Below are 21,940 nucleotides of genomic sequence, written 5' to 3'. Positions count from 1 at the left end.
TTATTTCTTTCAAATAATCCTAATTTTATCAACTGCCAACCATTAAAGTCAAACTCTACCAATGCCAATAGTATTTAAGATCAGATCTAATTAATTGGCCAGATCAATTTATCAGTCTATCTCTAGTCTGACAACAATGAAAATCATGTGAATGATTTCTTTGTCATTTACAGTCAACTGATTTCAACTGAAAACTATTCATAATCAAAACTTCCACTCAGAACCATAATCAAAACGTCTTCTCACAGATTATTTTTGAGTAGAACGGTGCTCTAACTCTCCACTAGCATTAAGAGATTTGCAGAATTAATGTCACTTTGAAGCTATTCTTGCAGCTCAACACTTTATTAACAGAAATGATAAAGAAGACTATTCCCCAGCCTTCACTAGACTGGGCCACTAATAAGTATATTTTATATTTTAAATAAATTAGCCTGTTAACAAAAGTATAAGAGGGTAATGTTGATTCTACCATCAATTCCCAGGCTTACATCTTACAGAGCTCAGAGACAAAGACATGGAGGAAATAAAGAGAGAAAAGCATAAGCAGAATAAAATAAGTGAAATGGAAAACCCAGAAATGGAAGACACAGGACAGAGTTGACCCAAGTGAGAAGATCAATAATCCAATAACAGCATTAAATGAAAATTAGCTATCCTCTAGTGAGCACTAATTGTTTCATGATTTAATTTATTAATGTTCAAAAACAGTCAAACAAACAACATTATCCTCTTGTAACATCACAATTACAGCTCTGGCTAAACTTAAGTGGATTTCCTTTTCCCAAACATTCACGACATATATTTCTGTATAGATGGAATATGATATATGTGGGACTTTAACAGGTCCTGCTTGGGGTGAACAAAATGATCAGTATAAGCTCATGGGCTCTTTTCTAGCAGCAGAGACTTGGTAGAACTGATCTCAAAGCACACTTTTGTTTTGACACTTTGTGCACAAGTATGACAGAGACACACACTACCTTTCCCCCCCCTCTTTGCTTTTTTTGCTCTTTGGGCAGGAGCAGATGGACAGATGGAGGGGGAGCTGGGGAGAGAGGGGGATGAACGTGAAGTGAGAATAGTGAGAATATCTGCTTGAGTGCTACACTGGGTCAAATCTCTCTCCATCACACTCTCTGTCCCTTGATAGGTGTTTTGGGCAGATGGAGTTAGAAATATGCTAGCCACGTCTTGCGCCGCTGTGAATGAAGCTAAAAATAGCAACATGTAGAGGTAAGAGGCTTTCCGGAGAGATGCCCATCAATAACTGATACAACACTGTGTCAGCCTGTGTGTGAGTGAGGGTATATTTGAAGGAACTGTCAAGCCTCCAGACAGACACATAATGGTCACATCAAATGCAAGGGGACAGGAGTTACCTGGTGTTACAGGAACCATTCAAAGACAAGAGCAGCAAAGCATGAATGCAATGCTATTACAACTGGAAGCCTAAAGATATAGCAAATTAGGAGCAACAGCTAATTCTTTAAGCAGACACGAAATTGTTAGCTGCTGTCACAATGAGGAACCAATGCATGACCAGAGCTCTAGGAACACTAAGGGACAGACTGACAAAACAATTGCACAGTTCTAGCCAGCACAAAAATGGTGCAAATAATACAAAAATGCTGCATGTAATTCACACACAAAGCATGTCCAAACGGTGGAATTGACAACAAATTGCATTGTCAAACAGCTAGCACCGATATTGTGTCTGTGTAATTAGCATGGACATAAATTAGAGAATATTCATATTGTGCTAGTCTGGCACAAATAAGGGCTCATTTATGCTCTATGTTAAAGATGGGAATGGATGGAGCGTTCTGTCCATCCTCTGTGTACATTCCATACATAATTCTGTCCGTTTTCCCAGAGCTTGAGGATGCGTACCCAGATGAAGAATATGAAGCAGTACCACCGAGAACCGTGGAAGCAGTGTTGAAATTTGAAGAGACTAATTTCCAGAAATAGCAGGATAGCAGAACTTTCAAAGAGCGACTGTGTGAGTTAGTGAAAAACTAACAACATATTTATGACAACTATTCATTCATTCATTACTTGAAGCCCCTTTATCCTCACTCGGGTCACAGGGGTCGCTGGAGCCTATCCCACCTACTTATGTGTGAAGGCAGGGTACACCCCGGACATGTCGCCAGTTCATCGCAGGGCTGACATATAGACATATCAGTGCATGTCTTTGGATGGTGGGAGGAAGCCAGAGCACCTGGAGAGAACATGTAAACTCCATACAGAAAGGTTCCACCCCCATCGACTAGTGTTGGAATCGAACTCAGGACCTTCTTGCTGTGAGGCACAGGTGCTATCCACTGCACCACCTGGAACCATAGAGGCAGTGTTGAAATTTGAAGAGAATAATCTCCATAAATAGCGGAACTTTTCAAAAAGCAACTGTTTGAGTTAGTGAAAAACTACCAACATATTTATGACAACTACCTTTCTCAATATCAACATTCATATCCACATTAGTAAAACTTCCTCTGTCGTCACCATGTTTGTTATTATTGGCTTTCTTCTTCTTCGTCTTCTCAAAAAACTTTACTCTTCTTTGTGGTATTTGGCCAGAATGTTATTTAAGAGTGGCGCCCTTTGATGGATTGATTGAGAAACACTCATTCCAACGCAATAGACGCATGAAAGTATGAAGGCGGTGACACATGACAACGTTAGAAACTAATGCACCTATTTAAAAAGTGAGCATAAATGAGCTTTAAACCTCACTGCAAAAAGTGCCTAATTCAGAAAAGACCACCGTAAATTGGTAAATGCAATTCTTCCATTACATGTAATACCTGCAGAAAGCTAACGATAACTGCATACTAATTCACCTCTCATTCACTGACTCACTTATCTCTGTCTTTCTCCAAATCTTTGAGTTTGTGAGGCTCAGATAATATTGAATTGATGTTTAATGATGCCCAAATCTTCAGTCAGATATTAGAAGGATCAGGTTTGTACACATAACATTACTGACCATCAGATCTTGCCTGATCTGGTATTAATCAAGTTACTGCTGTTGAACCGTGTGTGTAAATGCCCACAGTCTCTTTTGGAGTTTGGGGATGCTGTAACACACATCCAGCTGTAAAAAACAAATACAATACCAGTACTAATGCTTCTGTAAAATCCACAATACATTACAGTGACATATAATATCAAGATTTATAAATGCAGAAATAATATTAATATCTGGAGCATATTTTAATGGACGCTTTAGTAGAAAAGTGTTTGAAGAGATAGTGGAGAACTCTGTCTGTGTCTCAGCTCATTAAAGAAATGCAATTTGAGGATCTTGAAATCTCTGTAGTTTTCAGTATGGACCAAATATGTGACTGAAATGCAGAGAAACACCAGAACAAACAAAGGCAAGTTGCACTCAGGTGAAGAACTCTACGAGTGTATTCTTTCCAGGATATCATTAAAACAGAGCAATTGCAAATGCAGTGCAATTCTCTGGGCAATTAGTGGGAGCAATCCATTCTTGGTGGATTCTTCCCTAAGAGTAGAATGATAAAGAACATGGACTTGCACCTGAAAAAATACAATTGGTTGTCTATAACTTAGCCTCTGGAGACAGCTAAACAAAGGCGTACAATGCTGGCAGCCTGACTAAGGACACATCAGAGCAGATAAAAGCTCTGATCGCAAAAGAATAGTCTAGTGCAATACTAGCTGCAGTGCAGTAATGTAGCAAGAGCACTAAATGATGAAAGTGAACAGTACTGGAAGAGCCTGTGGGAGAAACAGTCATTACCTGCCAACCTGCTCTGTGGGTAAAAACCTGACAGCAGACCACTACAATCTCCTAAAACAGGAACCAGTCACATTCACAGCAGCAGCATAAAACCAAGAAAGTGTATATGATGTCACAAAAGGGAGAGCAGAAAAAGGTGATGAAAATGGAGGGAGGCGTGATGCAGAGAAGAACGCTGGATGCTTTGACACTCAGCTGAATGTGAGCACTGATACTTCAACTGCTTTTACACCACAAAGGGCATTGTTGGAAGGAGTGAAAGACTTTTTCCTCTGAATTTTTGTCTTTATGTTCCCTAAGGTTAGACACGAGCTTTGATAGGTAATTTCTAAGAAACAGGATGCATTAGAAGCACATGATAAATTCAGAAAAAGAGCAGAGCATCAAACATATAATCCGGCTGAAAAGTTTTGCCGCATCAACTAACAAAATTATGTATCATCTAAACAGTGTTAGGTGTACTGGCAGCACAGATAAAGCCAATTATAACGGAAAGCTCTTGCTCTGACTACAGGCAAATGTATTCTGAACATCCAGGCCTCTCACAACAAATTAGCGGTGTACAACTAATGACCAATAACCTGTCTCAATACACCATTACAACACCCTTCAGGTTTTATAGCCGTGAAGCTGAATGGGCATGTGCTAATTCACAGGCAGAACCCAGAGGTATAACAGACAAAACCAAATGTTTTAATGAAACAACCATTAATCTAATAGTAGACCACAATCAACCAAACTGATAAGACCAAATAATCATAATGAAAAAAGCTTCATCTGACTACAAGTGACTGTAGTGTTCATAGACTGTCACTTGTATTTGTGTGGATTAGTTATTTACTCAGTGAATTCTAGACCACATTAAAAACAACGATCCTTCAAAATACTACAGTCGGTAAGCTTGTACTTGTCAACCTGCTACTTGTGTGGGATGTTGGTAGTTTTTGCCTTTGAACTTAAGCTAACTTTAAACTGAATCAAGGTGCTCATCTGTAGACCCTTTCATGTCATTATACTGTGTAAGATCATTTGGATAGTTATATAAAGTTAACTAGTGCATTGACCCATGGGGATCCATAGGTTCTAGATGTGGTAGTTTTTATGTTGTTGCTGTACCACATTTGTCCAGCAGTCACCGCCAAAGTGTTCTGGCCATAGCAATGTGATTGTAAGGCTATTGTATTCCAAAATCACTAATATCTCCCAAAATATTAGTCCTATCAACTTGCTGTTTTCACTAGTCTGTTCCTTGACCAAAAATACATAAGAATGCCAAACTGCAGCAGTCAACTCTTTCTGGATTTCGTGTGAAACCCTGGACACACACACATTCACACAAATGCCACTTGGCTTTTATAATATACATTTGAAAATAAGTATTAGAAACGTTTGTATGTCTCCCGAAAACTTGTCACAACGTATGGTGCATATTGCGGTTCTTGAGTCACGGTTCACGGTAGGAGTCAGATGCAGAGGCTGGCTGGAGGCCAGCTGGAACCCAGCTGTGCGCCAAAACGTAACTGGGAGCTGATGGAGAACCTTAAGGCTCATTTTTGTTCACTTTGCCCATTTCTAACATTGTCATGCGTCATTGCCTTCATACTTCCATGTGTGCTGTATGTTGGAATGAGCATTTCTTAATCAATCCACCAGAGGGTGCAATAATAACAAAATGGCGATGACATATGATGTCATAAATATGTCCATAGTTTTTCACTAACTCACACAGGTTGCTCTTTGAAATGTGCCACTATTTATGTAAATTATTCAGTTCAAATTTCAACACTGCCTCCACGGTTTCCCACTGATACTGCTCTGTATTCTCCAACTGGGCATGGATCTGCAAGCTCCCAGAAAACGGACAGAATTACGTATGTAATGTATGCAGGGGTCGAACAGAACGCTCCTTCCGTATCTATCTGCATCTTTAACGTACAGCATAAATGAGCCCTTACTCAGAACTGGATCCAAGTTCCATTTAAGTCAAACAGGCTGGGTGCAGTGTACAGCCGGGGCTCCGTGGCCACACAGCTGGCTCTAGCTGGGCTCCACATTTGGCTCCAACCAATGACAGCAGAATTCCATACGTCAGTCATCTTGCAAACCTCTAATATAAATGCAAGTTGTCCAAAAATGTCAAATGAGCCGTACCGCGATACATGCTCATATTGAACCGCGAGGGGCGGACTGTTCGGTACAATGGTACGACGTGTACTGTTGCACCCCTACGACGCACAGTACTTTTCTGTCACTTTTAGCTGGAGGGAGCTCAGGTAGTGTCAAGGACAGTGTCCTGAATGGAAGCTGATGCATCTATTAAGCAGTAGTAAAATAATAAATCCTGAAAATAAATTGCTCAGATAGTATCTCAGAACAGCAGATGAGGGGGTTTGTGGAGAGAATTGAGGGGATTGAAAGCCTTGGCAGAAAATCACAATCATGAAACACCCTCAGATGCAGAAAGCATCCTGCAGCCACCGATCCAATGGAGAAAAAAATTTTAAAAAACAAGCGAAACCAACCATTCAGCGTATATAAGCAATTCTAAGTAAGTCCAAGGCAAGACCATAACGGCAGACTGCAGAAATATTACTAGAGACAAGCAATATGTGGGGGACGTATGAGCATGAAAATGTTTATAGTAAGTCCTGGATCATAAAGAAACAGAAAAATAATTGGTTGAGAATGACACAACTAGTCTTGCCAATTTTTACACTCAAACAGATAAACTGATATACAGATACTTGCAATACTATTCAGAAGCCTGAAACTCATGCTTTTGGTAAAGGACCAAATGCTGAAGAAGACAAACACCCAGCCAACATTTTTTCATTTCCAATGTATCAGCTTTTTTGTTAATTTGTAGTCTCTTGCCATTACACTTCTAACAGCAAATTACACTTTATGAATGGAAAAAGAGAGAAAAATGGGACAGTTAAAAATGATAAAGGTAAAAGCAGCAGAGTATCAGAGCAGACTATTTATGACAGTGTCTACCTCTACTCTGTTGTGAGATGAATGACTTCCATTTGCAGTATTGAGAAGCTGTCTATTTTTGCTCCAATCATAGAAACAGATATGTTGGCGCATGATATGATAAATGACAAATGATCAACCATGATCTGAAAAAAAACACATTTTTTGCAAAGAATCTGCTTAACAGTGTGAATAAACAAATATGGTATCCACTACTAATGGGAGTTTACTGCCAAAACCCAGTACACAGTTCAAGCTGAAATGAGACCTAAGCAACACTTTCATAATATTGGACCTGGCTCTACACCACAAAATAAATCAACAAGGTGCCTCAATTTCCCCTATGAGATCCTTTAATTATTTCTGGGTATGCCTGCTCATGATCCTCTAAGTGGAATGAACAAAACTTGGACCTAAAGTCAATCCTTTTTTAAATTCCAGGTCCAACATTCCTCAACATTTACCTTCTTGCCACCACAGACTAATCCATGTCATTGAATAACCAAACACTAACATCTCTGACATCCTTACCATCTTTCCTTTATAATGAAAACACCCTGCATATCAATCCACATCCAAAGAAAAAGCATGTATAAAACCATCTAGTATCAATCCTTCAGTCTAATTAGCAAGCAAGAACATTCAGGCAATCTTACAAGAGACCAAGCATTAAAAAAGAAGTGTGAGGATTAAGACATTTCAGACTTCGCTATACCCCACATGAGGCCTCACTCTTCCCTTCACTCCTGCCGGAGAGAGAAAGAGTTGCTTGGTCTGCTTATTGCATGATGCTTCAGTCTCCTGATCCAGGCTTGAAACACAGCAGGAGACATGTAATCCTACTTCAGGCAGACTATTCTAGTGTAATCTCCTGCTCACTCTCAGCACACACATAACTTTTCACTACTCCGTAAAAGATTCAAACTGTCGGAGTTTGGCCATCTGTCATCTGCTTCTGTTTGTCTGTCAGATTTTGGAGGTCTTCCACTGTTTGTCTTTTGGTGTCACATTATTGTGATCTTGCCTATACGTTGAACATGACACCATAAAAGTGAAGCAGTTGATCTATTCTGCATTTTTGCATTGCATAAGCTCATCCAGTTGATTCCATTCACAATGAGATTGGGACTTGTAGATAAGTATGTGTTTATATGTGCCTTCAAGTGCCTGTTTGTGCATGCCTCTGTGTGCATATGCACGTACACATATACAAGTATTGAATATATGTGTGTTTGTGCAAGTGATTGAGCTCAACTGAAAACGTTTTTTGTTCACAGATGGCAATTCTGCAGCACCTTTGGGGAATTCTCTCCTTTCTTCTAAACTGCACTCATTTTATTTCCTGTCTTTATTCTTGGCATGTAGTGCGGGTGCCTAGCTTAGATACAATAGGTCATTTCAGCCAAGCAGCCAACAACAATGAGGCAATCAACAATAACAAACACAAAAGCAGCCTCTTGGCTTTGCCATCAATGTCTGGAGAACGAATCAAAGAACACTTTAACTAAGCTACCTATAGGTATCCACCTGAGCTCATAAGTATTCACTGACTGGATATAAGACTATAAGCAATAAATATCTCCAGAGGAAATGTAGAAGAAGGAGAGAGCATAGTGTTAACACAGAGGGATATCAGTCATAAAAAGCTGTGATTTATGACTACACAAAAATCACACAGTATCGGTCTAATTGTATGATTTCATGTGTGCAACTGACTGTGACGGAGATACTGTACAAAAAGAGAGCATATACTGAGTTGGAGACACATATGTTCCACACACTCCACTTCATTTCATTCTAAAGTCGATGACAGGTAAAAGTTTTTTTCTTCCCTGCATTTATCTGTAGCTCTGCTCAAGACTATTTTCTTTTGATGCTTGAAAAGGATCTTTTAATGTTACCAATGTCCTTACTTGAAAGCAAAAAAATGAACCTCCAATCATTGAACATGTCGAGTTAAAGACACATTAATAGAGGCTTTAAGAATTATACAACCAACAAAATAAGCATCAGGATATTTGCCTCGTTGCAAATAACCATTTTGCAGCAAACAAATGCTGCAGAAAAGGAAACATTGCAGTATAGTCATAGCGGACTGCATTGTTTAAAGGAAGGAAAAGGATAAAAAATATCAGTATAATTTATTAGTGTAGTGAAATTGTCACAGACTAATGGTAATGCATTTTAGACTGCAACTGTTGCCGACAAATCTTCAGGTAAGCTGCTGTGTAAAGGCTTTCTTAAGACGAATCTGCGATGGAATGTCTTATTCTGTCTGGACTGAGCAACAATGTAGAAAGGAAGTCCTTGGTTGAGGTAAAGTTACAGTTCAGGTGTGACTATCTCGCTCCTCTACTTGACGTCTTCCTGTAGATTTTACCTGAATGACTCTTTGCCTCCTTTATCTCTCCTCTCCCCTCTACTCCCACCTCACCCTAAGTGGCCAGTTGTCAAAGTCAGCTGAAGCCCAGTTAATGAAGAGGTAGATTTATTTGCGAGACTTCAGTGGAAGGGGGAGAAGGGGGTGGGGTGGAGAGGGGTGGGGGGGCTAAACCTCAAGGAGCAAGCAAATAATTAAGTGTGCATACCAAAAACATAAAGAGGGGGGAAAAAAAAGAGAGAGGAGACAAATCCAGTGGACAAAAGATGCAAATCAAGAGACTCAAGAGGGAAAACTGAGCACATTTTAAAGAAACAAAGCAAAATCCATAGAGCAGCAAAGAAGGTAGAGAGCACCCAGCCAGAAAAAAAGGGGGAGAGGCAGCTTCCATCTCTTTTATCCTCTCTCCAGCAGTGGCTACTGAATGAGCTCTTACCGTCTGTTGCAGGTCTGGGATTCCAATGCGGATGACCACGGTGTTGCCTGTTGGTTCCTCCATGGGTCCTCTTGCACTGTGGCTCCGCTCTGCACCGGGACGGAAAGCCGGAACGCAGACAGGAATGGGAATGCCGCTGTCCTCTTCCCGGGAGCTGCCGCTGTCAGAGCTGGCCCCCCGGCTGCCGTTTGCTGCGTGTGTGTAAGGGTGTATGAGTGTGTGTGAATGTGTGTGTGTGTGCTGCTGCTGCTGGTCCTGCCGTGGAGGGCTGGGTGGCTCATGTTTGCCGGCTGCCGGACGCAGAGGCATGCTCCGTGTTAGAGGCTCGGTCTATGTCTCTCTCTCTCCACACTTGCACACACACACACTCGCACACACACACATCGATGGCTCTCGCTCACACTACACGCACACACCACTTGCAGCGTGCATCACTCGCCTGGGAGAGAAAAAGAGGGAGGGAGAGAGGGACAGAAGGAGTGGGAATGGGCAAAGAGGAGGGGGTAAGAGGAGATTACAGAGACAGAGGGTAAAAACAAAAAGAGAATAGAGGTAAGTAGAGGTGAACTTAAAACTGTGAAGAAATGCGGAGATACAGCAAAACAAAAGGCATTACATTCATAGAGTGGTGCAAAATTATGTGATTTGATCTGTAATGTGCATTAAAAATAATGAACCCAATGAAATTTGCATGAAAGATGGCAGAAACAGAATAGATGGAGGGGATAATTATGTGTTGTTATCATTATTAGTGTTACATAACATACCTATTGCTTTCTCATGCATGTATTGAAGGCACACATTCATTTTCACATACAAAATAACTGGGTAGATGTTGCTGCTACACTGGTACACAGTAATAAAAGTACTGTTACTGATGTAGCAGAGTACTAACACTGTGGTGACATCAGAACTGAGGAAAAAAAAAAGAGGTGGAGTTGTTTGGTCGGATCATTGTTACGTGGAATTTGGCCCCCTGCTTTACCTATCTGTGGAGGTAGAGTCACTGATCAAATGGTTTCTTGGAATACACACTGACACACAAGCAGAACATACTACCTTTAATGTAAATCAGGATTTCATTAATTAATGACGTGGGGTTGTACCAGGTATTCATCCATTAGCTGGTGCTCAGCATGGTTCCAGTTTGGAGAAGCACACAGGAGTATCAGCATGGAAGATAGATAATGTACTCCTATAGGAACCTGCAATAAAAATTAGATTTTAGCCAATTAAAAAAGTGCCTCCTGAAAAGAAAGTATAAGTGTAGGGATGGGAAGAGAATCTGTTCACAGTAACTCAATTCTTTGGAATCATTAGTCTGCTTGTTAAACAATTCCGCTGATCAGTTCTCCAACGTCATCATGTCAAATGTGTCATCACATCATTTTTGTATTTTGGTTCAGAAGTGCTCAACTGTATGGTTGTATATCAGCAGTAAAGATGACACTAGGGTCATTTGTGATAGTTGCAGAACCTCCATTACAACAAAGTAGGGCTGCATGAGTTTGGCCACAAAAAAAAATCCCAATTTTTTCCTCTAAAAACTCAATTTTCGATTTCGATTTCTGGGTAAAACTACAAAACACAACAGAAGTCAGCATGTCAGCATGTAATTTTCATGTGCAGTCCACAACACAATGCACTGGCTCCCACTCTGGCGTCTGATGATGTTTAAGGTGCTGGGATTAGAGATGCACAGATACCACTTTTTTCCAGACCGAGTAAGAGTCCAAGTACTTACATTTGAGTACTTGCCAATACCAAGTACCGATACGAGTACTTAATAATCCCATTCCAGTTCTTAGTTCCTTTTTGTAAATGTGTTTTATTGTTGTCATCATTAGTCTGACTGTAACAAAGTGCTGCTACTGACATTTATTGTGTTGGAATGAGCGTTTCTCAACTGATCCACCAGGGAACGCCACTCTTTGTTAACCATACTGGACAAATACCACGAAGAAGAGTAAAGTTTTTAGAGAAGAAGAAAGTCAGTAATAACAAACATGGAGACAACAACGGCAACACTAATGTGATACTAATATTGCAGCGTTTTTGCTGGTAAGGTTTAAAAGCGAAGCTTCAGGAGGTAGACAAAAGATAAATGAGCGATAAGTTTCATTTTCACTTCTGCTGGTGGCATGGTCCGCACTGCTCCGTACCTCCATAGTATTATAGGTAGGATGGAAACCGGCCCAGCCCTGGGTAGTTATCATAAATCTGTCAGTAGTTTTTCACTAACTCACACAGTCGCTCTTTGAACAGATCCTCTACCTCCACAGTTCCTGCTGGTATTCTCCATCTGGGTACGCATCCATGAGCACCTGGAAAACGGATGGAATGTACGAAGAGGACGGACAGAACACTCCATCCGTATCTGTCTGTGTCTTTAACGTTACTTGCAGTCAGCGTTACTTTTATCATCGTCATTTATTTTGAAAAATCTCCACACTCTTCACACTCCCCATACATTATTCCACCGCCGCGTACCTGCTGCACTGAACTGGGAATGTCCCACGACCTTAAGTGGTATTGGTGCATTTGTATCAGATATCTTTTACGAGTACAAGTACAAGTACACACACTGAGTATCGGAACCGATACCCGATACTGGTTTGGGATCGGTGCATCCCTAGCTAGGATAAGCTGGTTGTGCTGTTGTCTTTGACTGAGAGAGTTTGCAGCGAGGAACGGTTTGGTCAGAAACTTCAAAGTCGTACCCATTCCACACAACCGACTTACTCTTGCTATTTTTAGCCACGAACTTCTCCCTCTCCTTAGCAAACGCCATTTGTGTACTGGTGTGTGGAGACCAAAGACTGTGGAGACTGCTCTCACAGTTAAGAGGAGGAGCCTACGGTAGCCCAGAGACACGAGAGAGATGAAATTCAATATGACGATTACCCTTTTTTAAGCATTTCCCTAATTAATAATCTGATTTTGATATAAATTGGATTAATCATGCAGCCCTACAACAAAGAGTTAAATACCTCCAACATGCAGAGACAAATTGAAGCGGAGCGTACAGCAAGGCATCCCCTGTCACAGCCGGTAACATTAAACACCTCCGGGTTCTATCGATTCTGTTAATGTTAGCGCCATGTCACTGTGTCAACCTGGTTTCACTATTGTTTATGAATAATTTACATATAATTACATTTAGATGACAACGAGGCTCAGAGGCTGCAGCAGGTAGCCCTCACACTCCTTTAACTACCCCTTTGATAACTCTTTCTGAAGAGTTTTGGAATGGAACATGTTAGTGCCTATTTGACATTAAAGAGCTAATGCAAACAAAGCCATTTCTACTATAGTTTATTCCCTAATACAATGAGAATCAATAAGAGACTTGATAGAGAATTGAATCAATTAGTGATATTGATAATAGAACCAAAAGCGCTAAATTCTTAGCAATTCTCATCCCTAAAGTGTGGTGAATGTAAGTACTTTGAATATTTTCTGTGCTTTATGTTTACACTCCTTTAAAATGCAGAACCAATAGATGAGGCAAGGTAAAGCACTGAAAACACTCTATATATACCATGTACTTAAAGCTGGTATTGATTTAATGAGTTTGATGAGACTTTACTTCTGTGCTGATACTTCGGTCCTGCTTCTCTGGTGACCAGAGTCTTCCTAACCCTTTATCAGGCAAGTGACTATTTTTTAAATTTCTGCAAACATTAAATATGGGACCGATTCTTGTGTCTCAGTGAGGTCAAGAAGCATGTTGGGTTTTATAACACTGTACAGTGACTCAGAGAAATTTCATAAATTTTGAAGCTGCAAATAATGAATATGAGTGATTTTTGTCAGTTTATGACCTTGTAACAGTTGTTTTATTGCATGTTTTATGGGAAGAGGAGGGAGACTGTTGCTATGCCAACTGACGAGGAGGTAGATGACGATGAGATGAACTACTACCACCTATCATTTTAATCTTGAATAAATAAAGATGTTTTGATTCCATGTTGGCCAACCAATCTTCTTAAGGTACAGGTCTATGCAGTCCATGCTGTCATAACTAATAGAATCCATCACTCGAGAGAACACTAAGATTGCTTATCTGGAAAGATTAATCCATGACCCCTTTACAGTGTGTAATGCAGATACTTAAGTGCTGAATTCTTGCCAGTTACACAGCCCATCCTTTTAACAAGTGAGCTTCTCATGCAAGGAAAATGAGCCATGAAACATTTGTGGCAGGTCTGTAAATTATTAAACTTATCTTAAGTCAGTACTTTGCTTCATTGTGTTCTTAACGTCGACAATGTTCAGGATTACCCAGTACCCGAAAAACAACATTTTCCCGTTGGATAGAATTTAGAGCCAGCACTTCAGGGAGAATACAAGTGATTCTTGCACTTCAGATGGTGATGTATATTGTATACATGAACTCCTTCAATCACACAAAAACACCATCCAGAAAAAAAGGCTGCAGGAAAATAAAATATACAATCAATAATCCTCTGCTCTGTCTCTTCTGCTCAGGGAACAATTAGTACACTTAAAATTATGAAGCTGCTGGTATCAAGATCCTGCAGCACAAACAAATCAACAAAAGAAATGGCCAGGCAGACAGAAACGAGCTGGGTATAGTTTCCTTCATCATGTAAAGTTTCAGTGTGTTTCATTGGATTCCCTGTGATGATACTTTCAACCAAAATATCTCCTCATTATATCAGAAAGGCCCCAGTTTCCTGCAGAGATCTTTTCACACAAAAAACATTTAAAAGAAAATCCTGCTGCTACCATATATACTCAGCGACCTTGTGGAAAGATTTAAGTGACGGGAGGGATTCAAACACCAATGTGCTAATTTGAATGTTTACGCACAGCTGAGGTAAACACAAATAATTCACACTCACAGAAATAGCATGGTATGCTACAGCAAAACAGCATGGGCTTGATTAATTCTACTTATCAATAATTCTAGATAATTCTAAATAATTCAAAGTCACATACGCTGATACTTCACTCACTGCAATGTAGCACTCACTCAAGAGAAGGTAAAATAATTTCTTGAACTACAGAGGCTTGTATGTTAGCACTCTGACACTGTGTGACACTCTACAGTATGTAATCCCATTAGCAATGAAAAAAGAGCATGGCAGGTAGCCCTATTACATTAGAGGATTCAACAGATCACTCTACCTGTATTTAATTGTGGCCTGTCAGGTCTTTAGGACAAGGAAAAGTGATAGGTTAACTCATACCAAAACCTTGTAATGTGGAAATTACAATTACATGGTCTTACACAACTGTCTAGATATGTCCCTGTGTACAACTATACTGGCACAATTCTAACATCTAACAAATCAAAGTATGTAGTTTCATCAAATGTCAACATAAACATACTGTAGGAGGATGTAGATATTCACATCATGCCAAATTCTGTCAACTCTTAAACCACATCTACAATAATCTGCTTGTAATCCGCCCAATAAATAAAAACAGATGACACAATTAGTAGGTTCAGTTTCTGATACTGTCTTACTGGGACCCAAGATGGCTTGCCAATAAGCAATAATGATTCCCCTAGATAGCTGGGGTTGAGCCAAGGAAGGATTTCATGCCACTTACATCATACAAGATAAACTGTGCGGGCAACTGCGTTTGAAGAGATCTGCTCAGTGAGAAGTGGTTATCTATAGGGACGAATGGCAAGAGAAAAGGATGAAAACGAAAGAGACAAAAAAGCATTTATATGTAAAGTATTTTCTTGTTCAGTATAACCCATCAACTCATCCATCTTTCTCATCAAGTTCAGTAAACTCATTCTGTTTTATAAAAAACAATTCAGTCATTTTCAAGGCTTAACATTTGGTACGCTCACAGCAGACTGACAGTCATTTGTCAGCTAAAGTGATTGATTAATACATCAATTCTAATCAATGTTTAAGAATTTTGAGCCATTTGGCAAGCAGCAATACCGAAGAATGGTAGTGTATGCAGATTTCTTCCTACACACAATTTTGCGACTGAAAATATGTAAATATTTTGCTCTTTCTGCTGAAGAATACATTTGGAGACATAATCTATAGTTCCTGTTTAAGAGTAAGGCCCTTTTGACCACTGACCACATTTAATAGAAAATAATAATGATCAAAATAAGCGATGTCAGTCTCCTGGATGGATAACTGACATACAGTTTAATCCTGTCCCAGTGGTCCATCAGTGTTTGACAGCGGTTATGTTACTTAATTTAATAGTTTTTCTTTTTTTAATAGTCTACCCTGGCATTCATAGACCTGAATAATAATTAAACATTATCACTTGTCATCTTCACTTCTAATTTCTGACAGCCAAATTTCACTTCCACCTGTAATAACGAGTTTAGACACTTCAGACATGGCAGGCAGCAGAGATATGGTGCATCTATAGGTTGACACTGCAGACCAGATTCTTAGTGTTACTCCCATTGCTTGGGAACATTAAGAGAGTGGACTAGAATTATAAGGAGGCTAGCTCCCATGCCTGAGCTAACAGCTACTGACTCTTCTCCTTTCAGCTCAGATTTCTTGTGCCCCCCTTCACTCCCACCCCATCTCTAGCGCTCCAGCCCAGTGAAAACAAAGTGAATAATTCATGACCATACAGAGCAGTGTGCGCATGGATCCAGTGCAATGTATGCGCGTATCTGAAACATCCGCTTTAAAACACCTCGCCATAGAGCTGTACATGACGACATATACAAACATAGCTAAAGGCCAGTGCCAACAATCAGCCGGCCCTAGTTACTGCCCTCAGTCTTCCACAGCAGAAAAAAAAAAACAAAAAAAACAAAAAAAAAAGAAGGCTGGGGCAGAGGAAGGGAGAAAAATAAAGGTAAGCAGTTGGCTGAGGTAGCATGAAGCAGAGAGGGTCGGAGAGGATGTGGCTGAGACAGTCAGTGGGCCAAGGAAAAAGTGAAGGGAAAAGGAGCATGAAAGAAAGAGGGAGGGTGGTACAGTGACGACAGAATAGGAAGGTGGGGGAGCCAGCGAGGGGGTGGGAGAAAAAGAGGGAGTGTGTCAGCTTTGACAAACCAGCCACACAGCCCATGGCCTGGAGTAGATGTGATAACTGTTCACAGACCCCATCAGAGTCTGCTTCACGCTCCTCTACACCTGGTAAAGCAAATGTCATGGTCACTCACAAACTGAAGTCACCCGGGGCCACATTTATTCACACACACAAACATACAAACACACAATCTTCATCGCACTGTCCCTTAAAACATTTTCATTCATTCCATCTTCTATTCGCTTTCTGCCGCTCCTCTATCATAGAGAATTTTAATGAAGCTAATTCATTGGTTCGGCTCAGAAGCATCAAACAAAAACAGAGAATATAGTTTTCGCCTGCCTGCCATAGTATACTGCTGTACCTGCATGTGATTTTTCAGGCTACCATGTGTACGAGGCTATATTAGGCTGGTTTATTCAAAATAAAGATAAAAATTGCAGTTTTTCTGACATCCTGTCCAAACACTAAGGACAGCCCCGAACAGAAAACACTGTTTGCCCATACAGTGCCTTGTTATAACTTGGGCAAAAACTTAGTCTCACTACTTTTCAGAGGGATTATACAGGCTGTATCACTCCCAAATAATGACGGATGAAATGATGACTTCATACAGTGAGAAATTACCATACATCTATGAACTGTACTCTGCTACTGTACTCTGACATGCTGAAATCCTTACTACTCTACTACTTTTTGTTTTATTATAAACCTCCAGCAGGACAGGACAGAGGCTGCCTATTCTGGGTAATTAAAATAATTAAACACTGCAGCTGTTACAGGAAAACATTTCACCTAGATACTGTCATAATATTGAAGAATTATGCAAAAATGCTGGGTTCACAGGGAGAAAACAAAAACAAAAAGCCTCACAGATAACTTGGGCCCTCCAGAAACCAGAGAAATTTGGTTATAATTTGGTTTTAATTCATCTATATTTTATAAAAGAAGTGGAAAATTGTAATTCGGATCACACATCTTTTGGACAGATAGTGTAACCCTGGTCTGAGCTGAAAACATTTAAACCAGTCGGTGAATATGTTCTCAGTATTCTATTTCAAAAATATATTTGTCTGTTGATTTTGTGCACACACTTGTTGGAATAGCAAGACTCTTAGTTACAGTTGCCTACCTCAGATCAAAGACACAATCTCCTTCTCTCTGACACACACACAGTCAGCTCACATGGATTAACCACTCAGTGTAAACAAAACACTGCCTGACCCATTCAGAGCCCTGAGCCACATGCAGACACCCCATATGGAAAATTAGCCATGCGCTGAAAGCTTTCAGAATCAATACTCTACACTAGCTGCACCACATCCCAAAGCTACTGTCTCTTTCCAGTTCGCATGGGCTGACACAGCAAGCAGATGTGCCCACCCCCACCCCTTCTGTTTCTCTAACTCATGCACAGAGCAGACATACATGACAAATACAGAGGCATTCCAATTCATGTCATGATATTCATAATATTTTTTGCCATTTATGAATACATATTTGTTTCAGTTTTTCTAAGCAGAAGATATCCCGCTTGGCAAACTTATTTAATATGGCTTTTCAATCTGTCTCCCTGTAGACAGAATTGGAAATGTGACAAAGTGACAGGAAGAAACATTTTAATGTTATGGAAAAATGGTGTCCTGTTTTGCCTGAACTGCAAAGAGAGCATCTGAGGACATAACGCCTTCTACGCATTGTCACAAAACATTTCAGAGCACTGCACCGTTGAAGTGATGTGACATATCAAGTGTTGGTTTTGTTCTACCACATAAGCTCGGCTTTAGCAGCACAGACAAACACATAAACTGATAAAACAAACAAGGAGGTTAGAATATTTTCCTGGATGCCTCAAAATGCATTTTTTGTGTCTAGTTCTTTAAGACAGAAAACGACAAGAGACAGTGTTGTCTGACAGATCTAAATACTTGCTGAAACATCCCAAAATTTAGCCAAGTCACAATGATCGTTACAAATTCTTGCACTAAAACAACCTAGTCTGCAACATGAATTGGACATGGTCAATGACTAATGACATTCTCAACAGGATAGTTGTTTGGTGTGTGGCTCAATAAAAGCTGAAATGAAAGATAAACTCTGACATCACTGTATAAAATAACTACACACACTCCTTTCCCCAACCATCTTTTCTCTAGTGTCTTCGCCTTGTTCACTGGCAAGCTTTGCTCTCTGTTTTTCTGTCTGTTCATAAATTCTCTCTCTGGGATGACACAAAGTTGTGGATATACAGTATCTGTCTATCTGTGTGTTTCCAGGGTTGCTATTGGAGTGGCAGCTGGCTCTTTGATGCAGGATACCTATTAATAATCAATGGGGCTCCTCTGAGAGAATTTCATAAATCCTGCCAGCCAATTAAATCCTGTTTTATTCCCTGCTCTGCATTATCTCTCTGTACGCTACAACGGCTTTAAAAAGCCAGGCTGGGGATGCTGGGGAGGTCAAGGATGTCACTGAGCGGGGCTACTGCTATCAGAAATGTACAAGACTGAGAGATTGAGGCTGCAAGGTTTTTAGAACACAGTGATGCCCCTGCACTCAATGCACACATTTTCTATATTGTCTAGCTAATTCTTTGACTAAAAAAAGACGACTAATTAACTATGATGCACATTAAAAGTACTGCAAACCAAAGTCCTGGAGGAATATATTAGCAGATGAGCCAATAATCTGTAAATATGTAAAACCTATATAAAAGGAATAGAAAAAAATCAGAGCTTCAGAACCATAACATAAATTATCAGTAATTTAGCATAATTTAGCATTTTGGTCATTAACAAGGCAAGAGAGAGTTAGATGTAAGATAGTTAGTAATCAAGCTTGGATTATAAATGACAGTATCTTCCATGGCTGTACGGCCACAGAAAAAAAATGACGATGGTAAATGGCACTGAGACGTTTGCTTCCTTGGTAGGATTTGTGAAACTGCAGCTTCCTGCTCGGCTAAATGTCAGCATACTTTTTCTACCCATGAGCCAAATGCATATAATGAGCCCACACCAACACAGCACTCTTTTTACTTACCGGTTTTCTAAACTTTCAGGGCCTTAGTTTTGGGAAAAGTAAGGAAAAATCCAAATGTAAATTTGTTCTCCAATTCGTACAGTATGCAAAGTCACAGCAAGTGTTTATCTGTTCAAGAAAAACATGATGATAAAACTCATTATGGTAAAGTCAGATTATGATTAAGTGGCTGTTTAAAGACAGTAAACATTGCTTCAATAATTATTCTTCTAGAGAAGACATTTTATTATACCAGTACATGTATCCAAAATTTAAAATCTTGAATCTGGAAACCAACTGAACACCAGAAATTCATTTGCTACTGTATATGTTGACAAAGAGCCAAGTTTCCACCAAACAAAGACCGTTCTATGGTTTAAAGATGAGAGGACTATGAGAAAAATATGATTTTGTATTTCATATGATCATCAACAATAATCAATAAGACATGTTTAGTAGGGGTTAAAAAATGAAAATAGACATGCAAAAATTAGGAAATTAAGTGTACTGTACAGACATTGTATGGATGGGAAATAGCAATGCAACAGCTTTTTTACTTGGATAGGTAATTAGGTAGCTGAGAATTAGTCATTTTACACTTAAAATAATATTAATTAACCCATTTAAACATAAAAAGAAAGTCACAACACATTCCCCTAATCCTGAAAAGAATTTAATAATTGATTTAATTGATACCACATATGCAATAATTGAAATCATAGCCTTATATATAATGAATTAATAACATATACCCAGTATAGATTGACTACAACTTTCATCTCCAACTACAATACAGAGCTTTGGACTGGTATCCTCATTTGCACACAGCCATTAATATTTCACGCTGTTTACTTCATCTCTAGCCTTAAACCCTATAGTGTTTTCTCTTTGTGTGTTAGCTCACTTCCTTATTTATGCAAAATTGTGGAAAAAAAATAGAGAAGGGTAAAATTTAGGTAAAATATTATTGAAAAATGATGGAAATAAGCTAATACTGCTTTTCTACTGATAGTATCGGCTCAACTCAGTATTTTTTGTATTTCCATTATGTAAGAGCAGAAACCACCATTAAGTATTAGTGCTAGTATCACTTTTGCTGAAGTTCCAAGTAAGACAAAGCGATACTAAATGTGATGTAAAGTCATGTAGATCACAGATTAGTCAATACAAGATTGATGCTGTGTCAGTGCAAATGTTTGTCATCATGCTGCGACCAAGCCAAGATAGCGAAATCTCACAAAACTGTCAAATCAGCTCTATCTTGACAAATCGAACATACATTTCTTTATTCAAATCTGTTTTCTACTATATTCTTCCCCAAAAAATATGAAGAGACATTTTATTTTAGAAATTGTAAGCTACATATTTAAGTTTGTTCCTTCCCCATTGTTGTCTTGCTTGAGTGATTGTTATATCTGCAGAGGAAATGGAACCAAAATGAAGCCAATCTGGTCAAAGTGAAGGTGCAGTGAACTGGTGCCATCAGTGGAAAAACAGCATAATTGTATTCCTCTTTTCTTAGCATGCATAGAGAGAGAAAAAGGCAGAAAAACATTAAAGGCAAGCCACTATTCATCATCCAATAAGGCTCAACCAGCATGATCCATATGTGACTATAAAAGTCGCTGCTAAGCCTTCCATTTCTGAGCTTTTATAACTATTGATCTGCATTTGTCATCAGTGTAGAGAGAATATTGTATCTGGGTCACAATCCAGTCCAGTGGTAGTTTGACACAGACGGAGCACAGATCATGTGAAACAACATCACTCGCAACATAACGGCTGTAAAGAGATATAAACTTAAACATACAAAGCTATAGACACTCAACACATTCTGTCTATAGACATTTTTCACAGTAGATATTTTGTGTCCTCTCTGCAGGAAAAACACAAGTCATCTTAATAATAATAATGGTGGATCTATTCCATTAAATGTAACAAAAAGCCAAAGCAGGAGCCCAGCATGTACAAATCCGAACACTAGAACTGATGTATTTACAGGAAATACAGCCATTATGAATTTACATCAACAGTACTGAGTCAAAATGTGTCTTGTGAAAAAGGTCCATTTCCATCAACATGAAGCATTCTATGCCATGCATTGACAACATAAATAGAAAGGAAATTATATTAGGATTAATGGATCAGGTACCACCCTACCAAGCTCATCTAGGATTGTATAAGACACTCATTGTTTTGTACAGTTACAGCAACTGCAGAGAAAAAAGACTAAACCAAGGGGGGGAAATGAGACATTCTGATCAAATGGTTCATTCTGACCAGTGGACAATAAGTCTAAACTCTAAAGACAGCATTAGAAAGACAACATTTTTCAGCATCAGGTCAG

The 21,940-nt window shown here is 39.4% G+C and overlaps 1 protein-coding gene across 1 annotated transcript in view; it reads right to left on the bottom strand.

Annotated features, from left to right (window-relative positions):
* Window positions 1-21,940, bottom strand: part of shank3a (SH3 and multiple ankyrin repeat domains 3a) — a 189,552-nt gene that overhangs the window by 143,970 nt on the left and 23,642 nt on the right. Inside the window, 1 exon segment of the mRNA XM_030137099.1 lies at window positions 9,568-10,006. Coding sequence (XP_029992959.1) covers window positions 9,568-9,876 — 309 coding nt within the window. The 5' untranslated portion in view covers window positions 9,877-10,006.

This window comes from Sphaeramia orbicularis, chromosome 6 (genome assembly GCF_902148855.1).
Source record: "Sphaeramia orbicularis chromosome 6, fSphaOr1.1, whole genome shotgun sequence".
NCBI classification, from domain to species: Eukaryota; Metazoa; Chordata; class Actinopteri; order Kurtiformes; family Apogonidae; genus Sphaeramia; species Sphaeramia orbicularis.
Note: the sequence above shows the minus strand (reverse complement) of the source record. Positions and strands in the feature narration are given on the sequence as shown.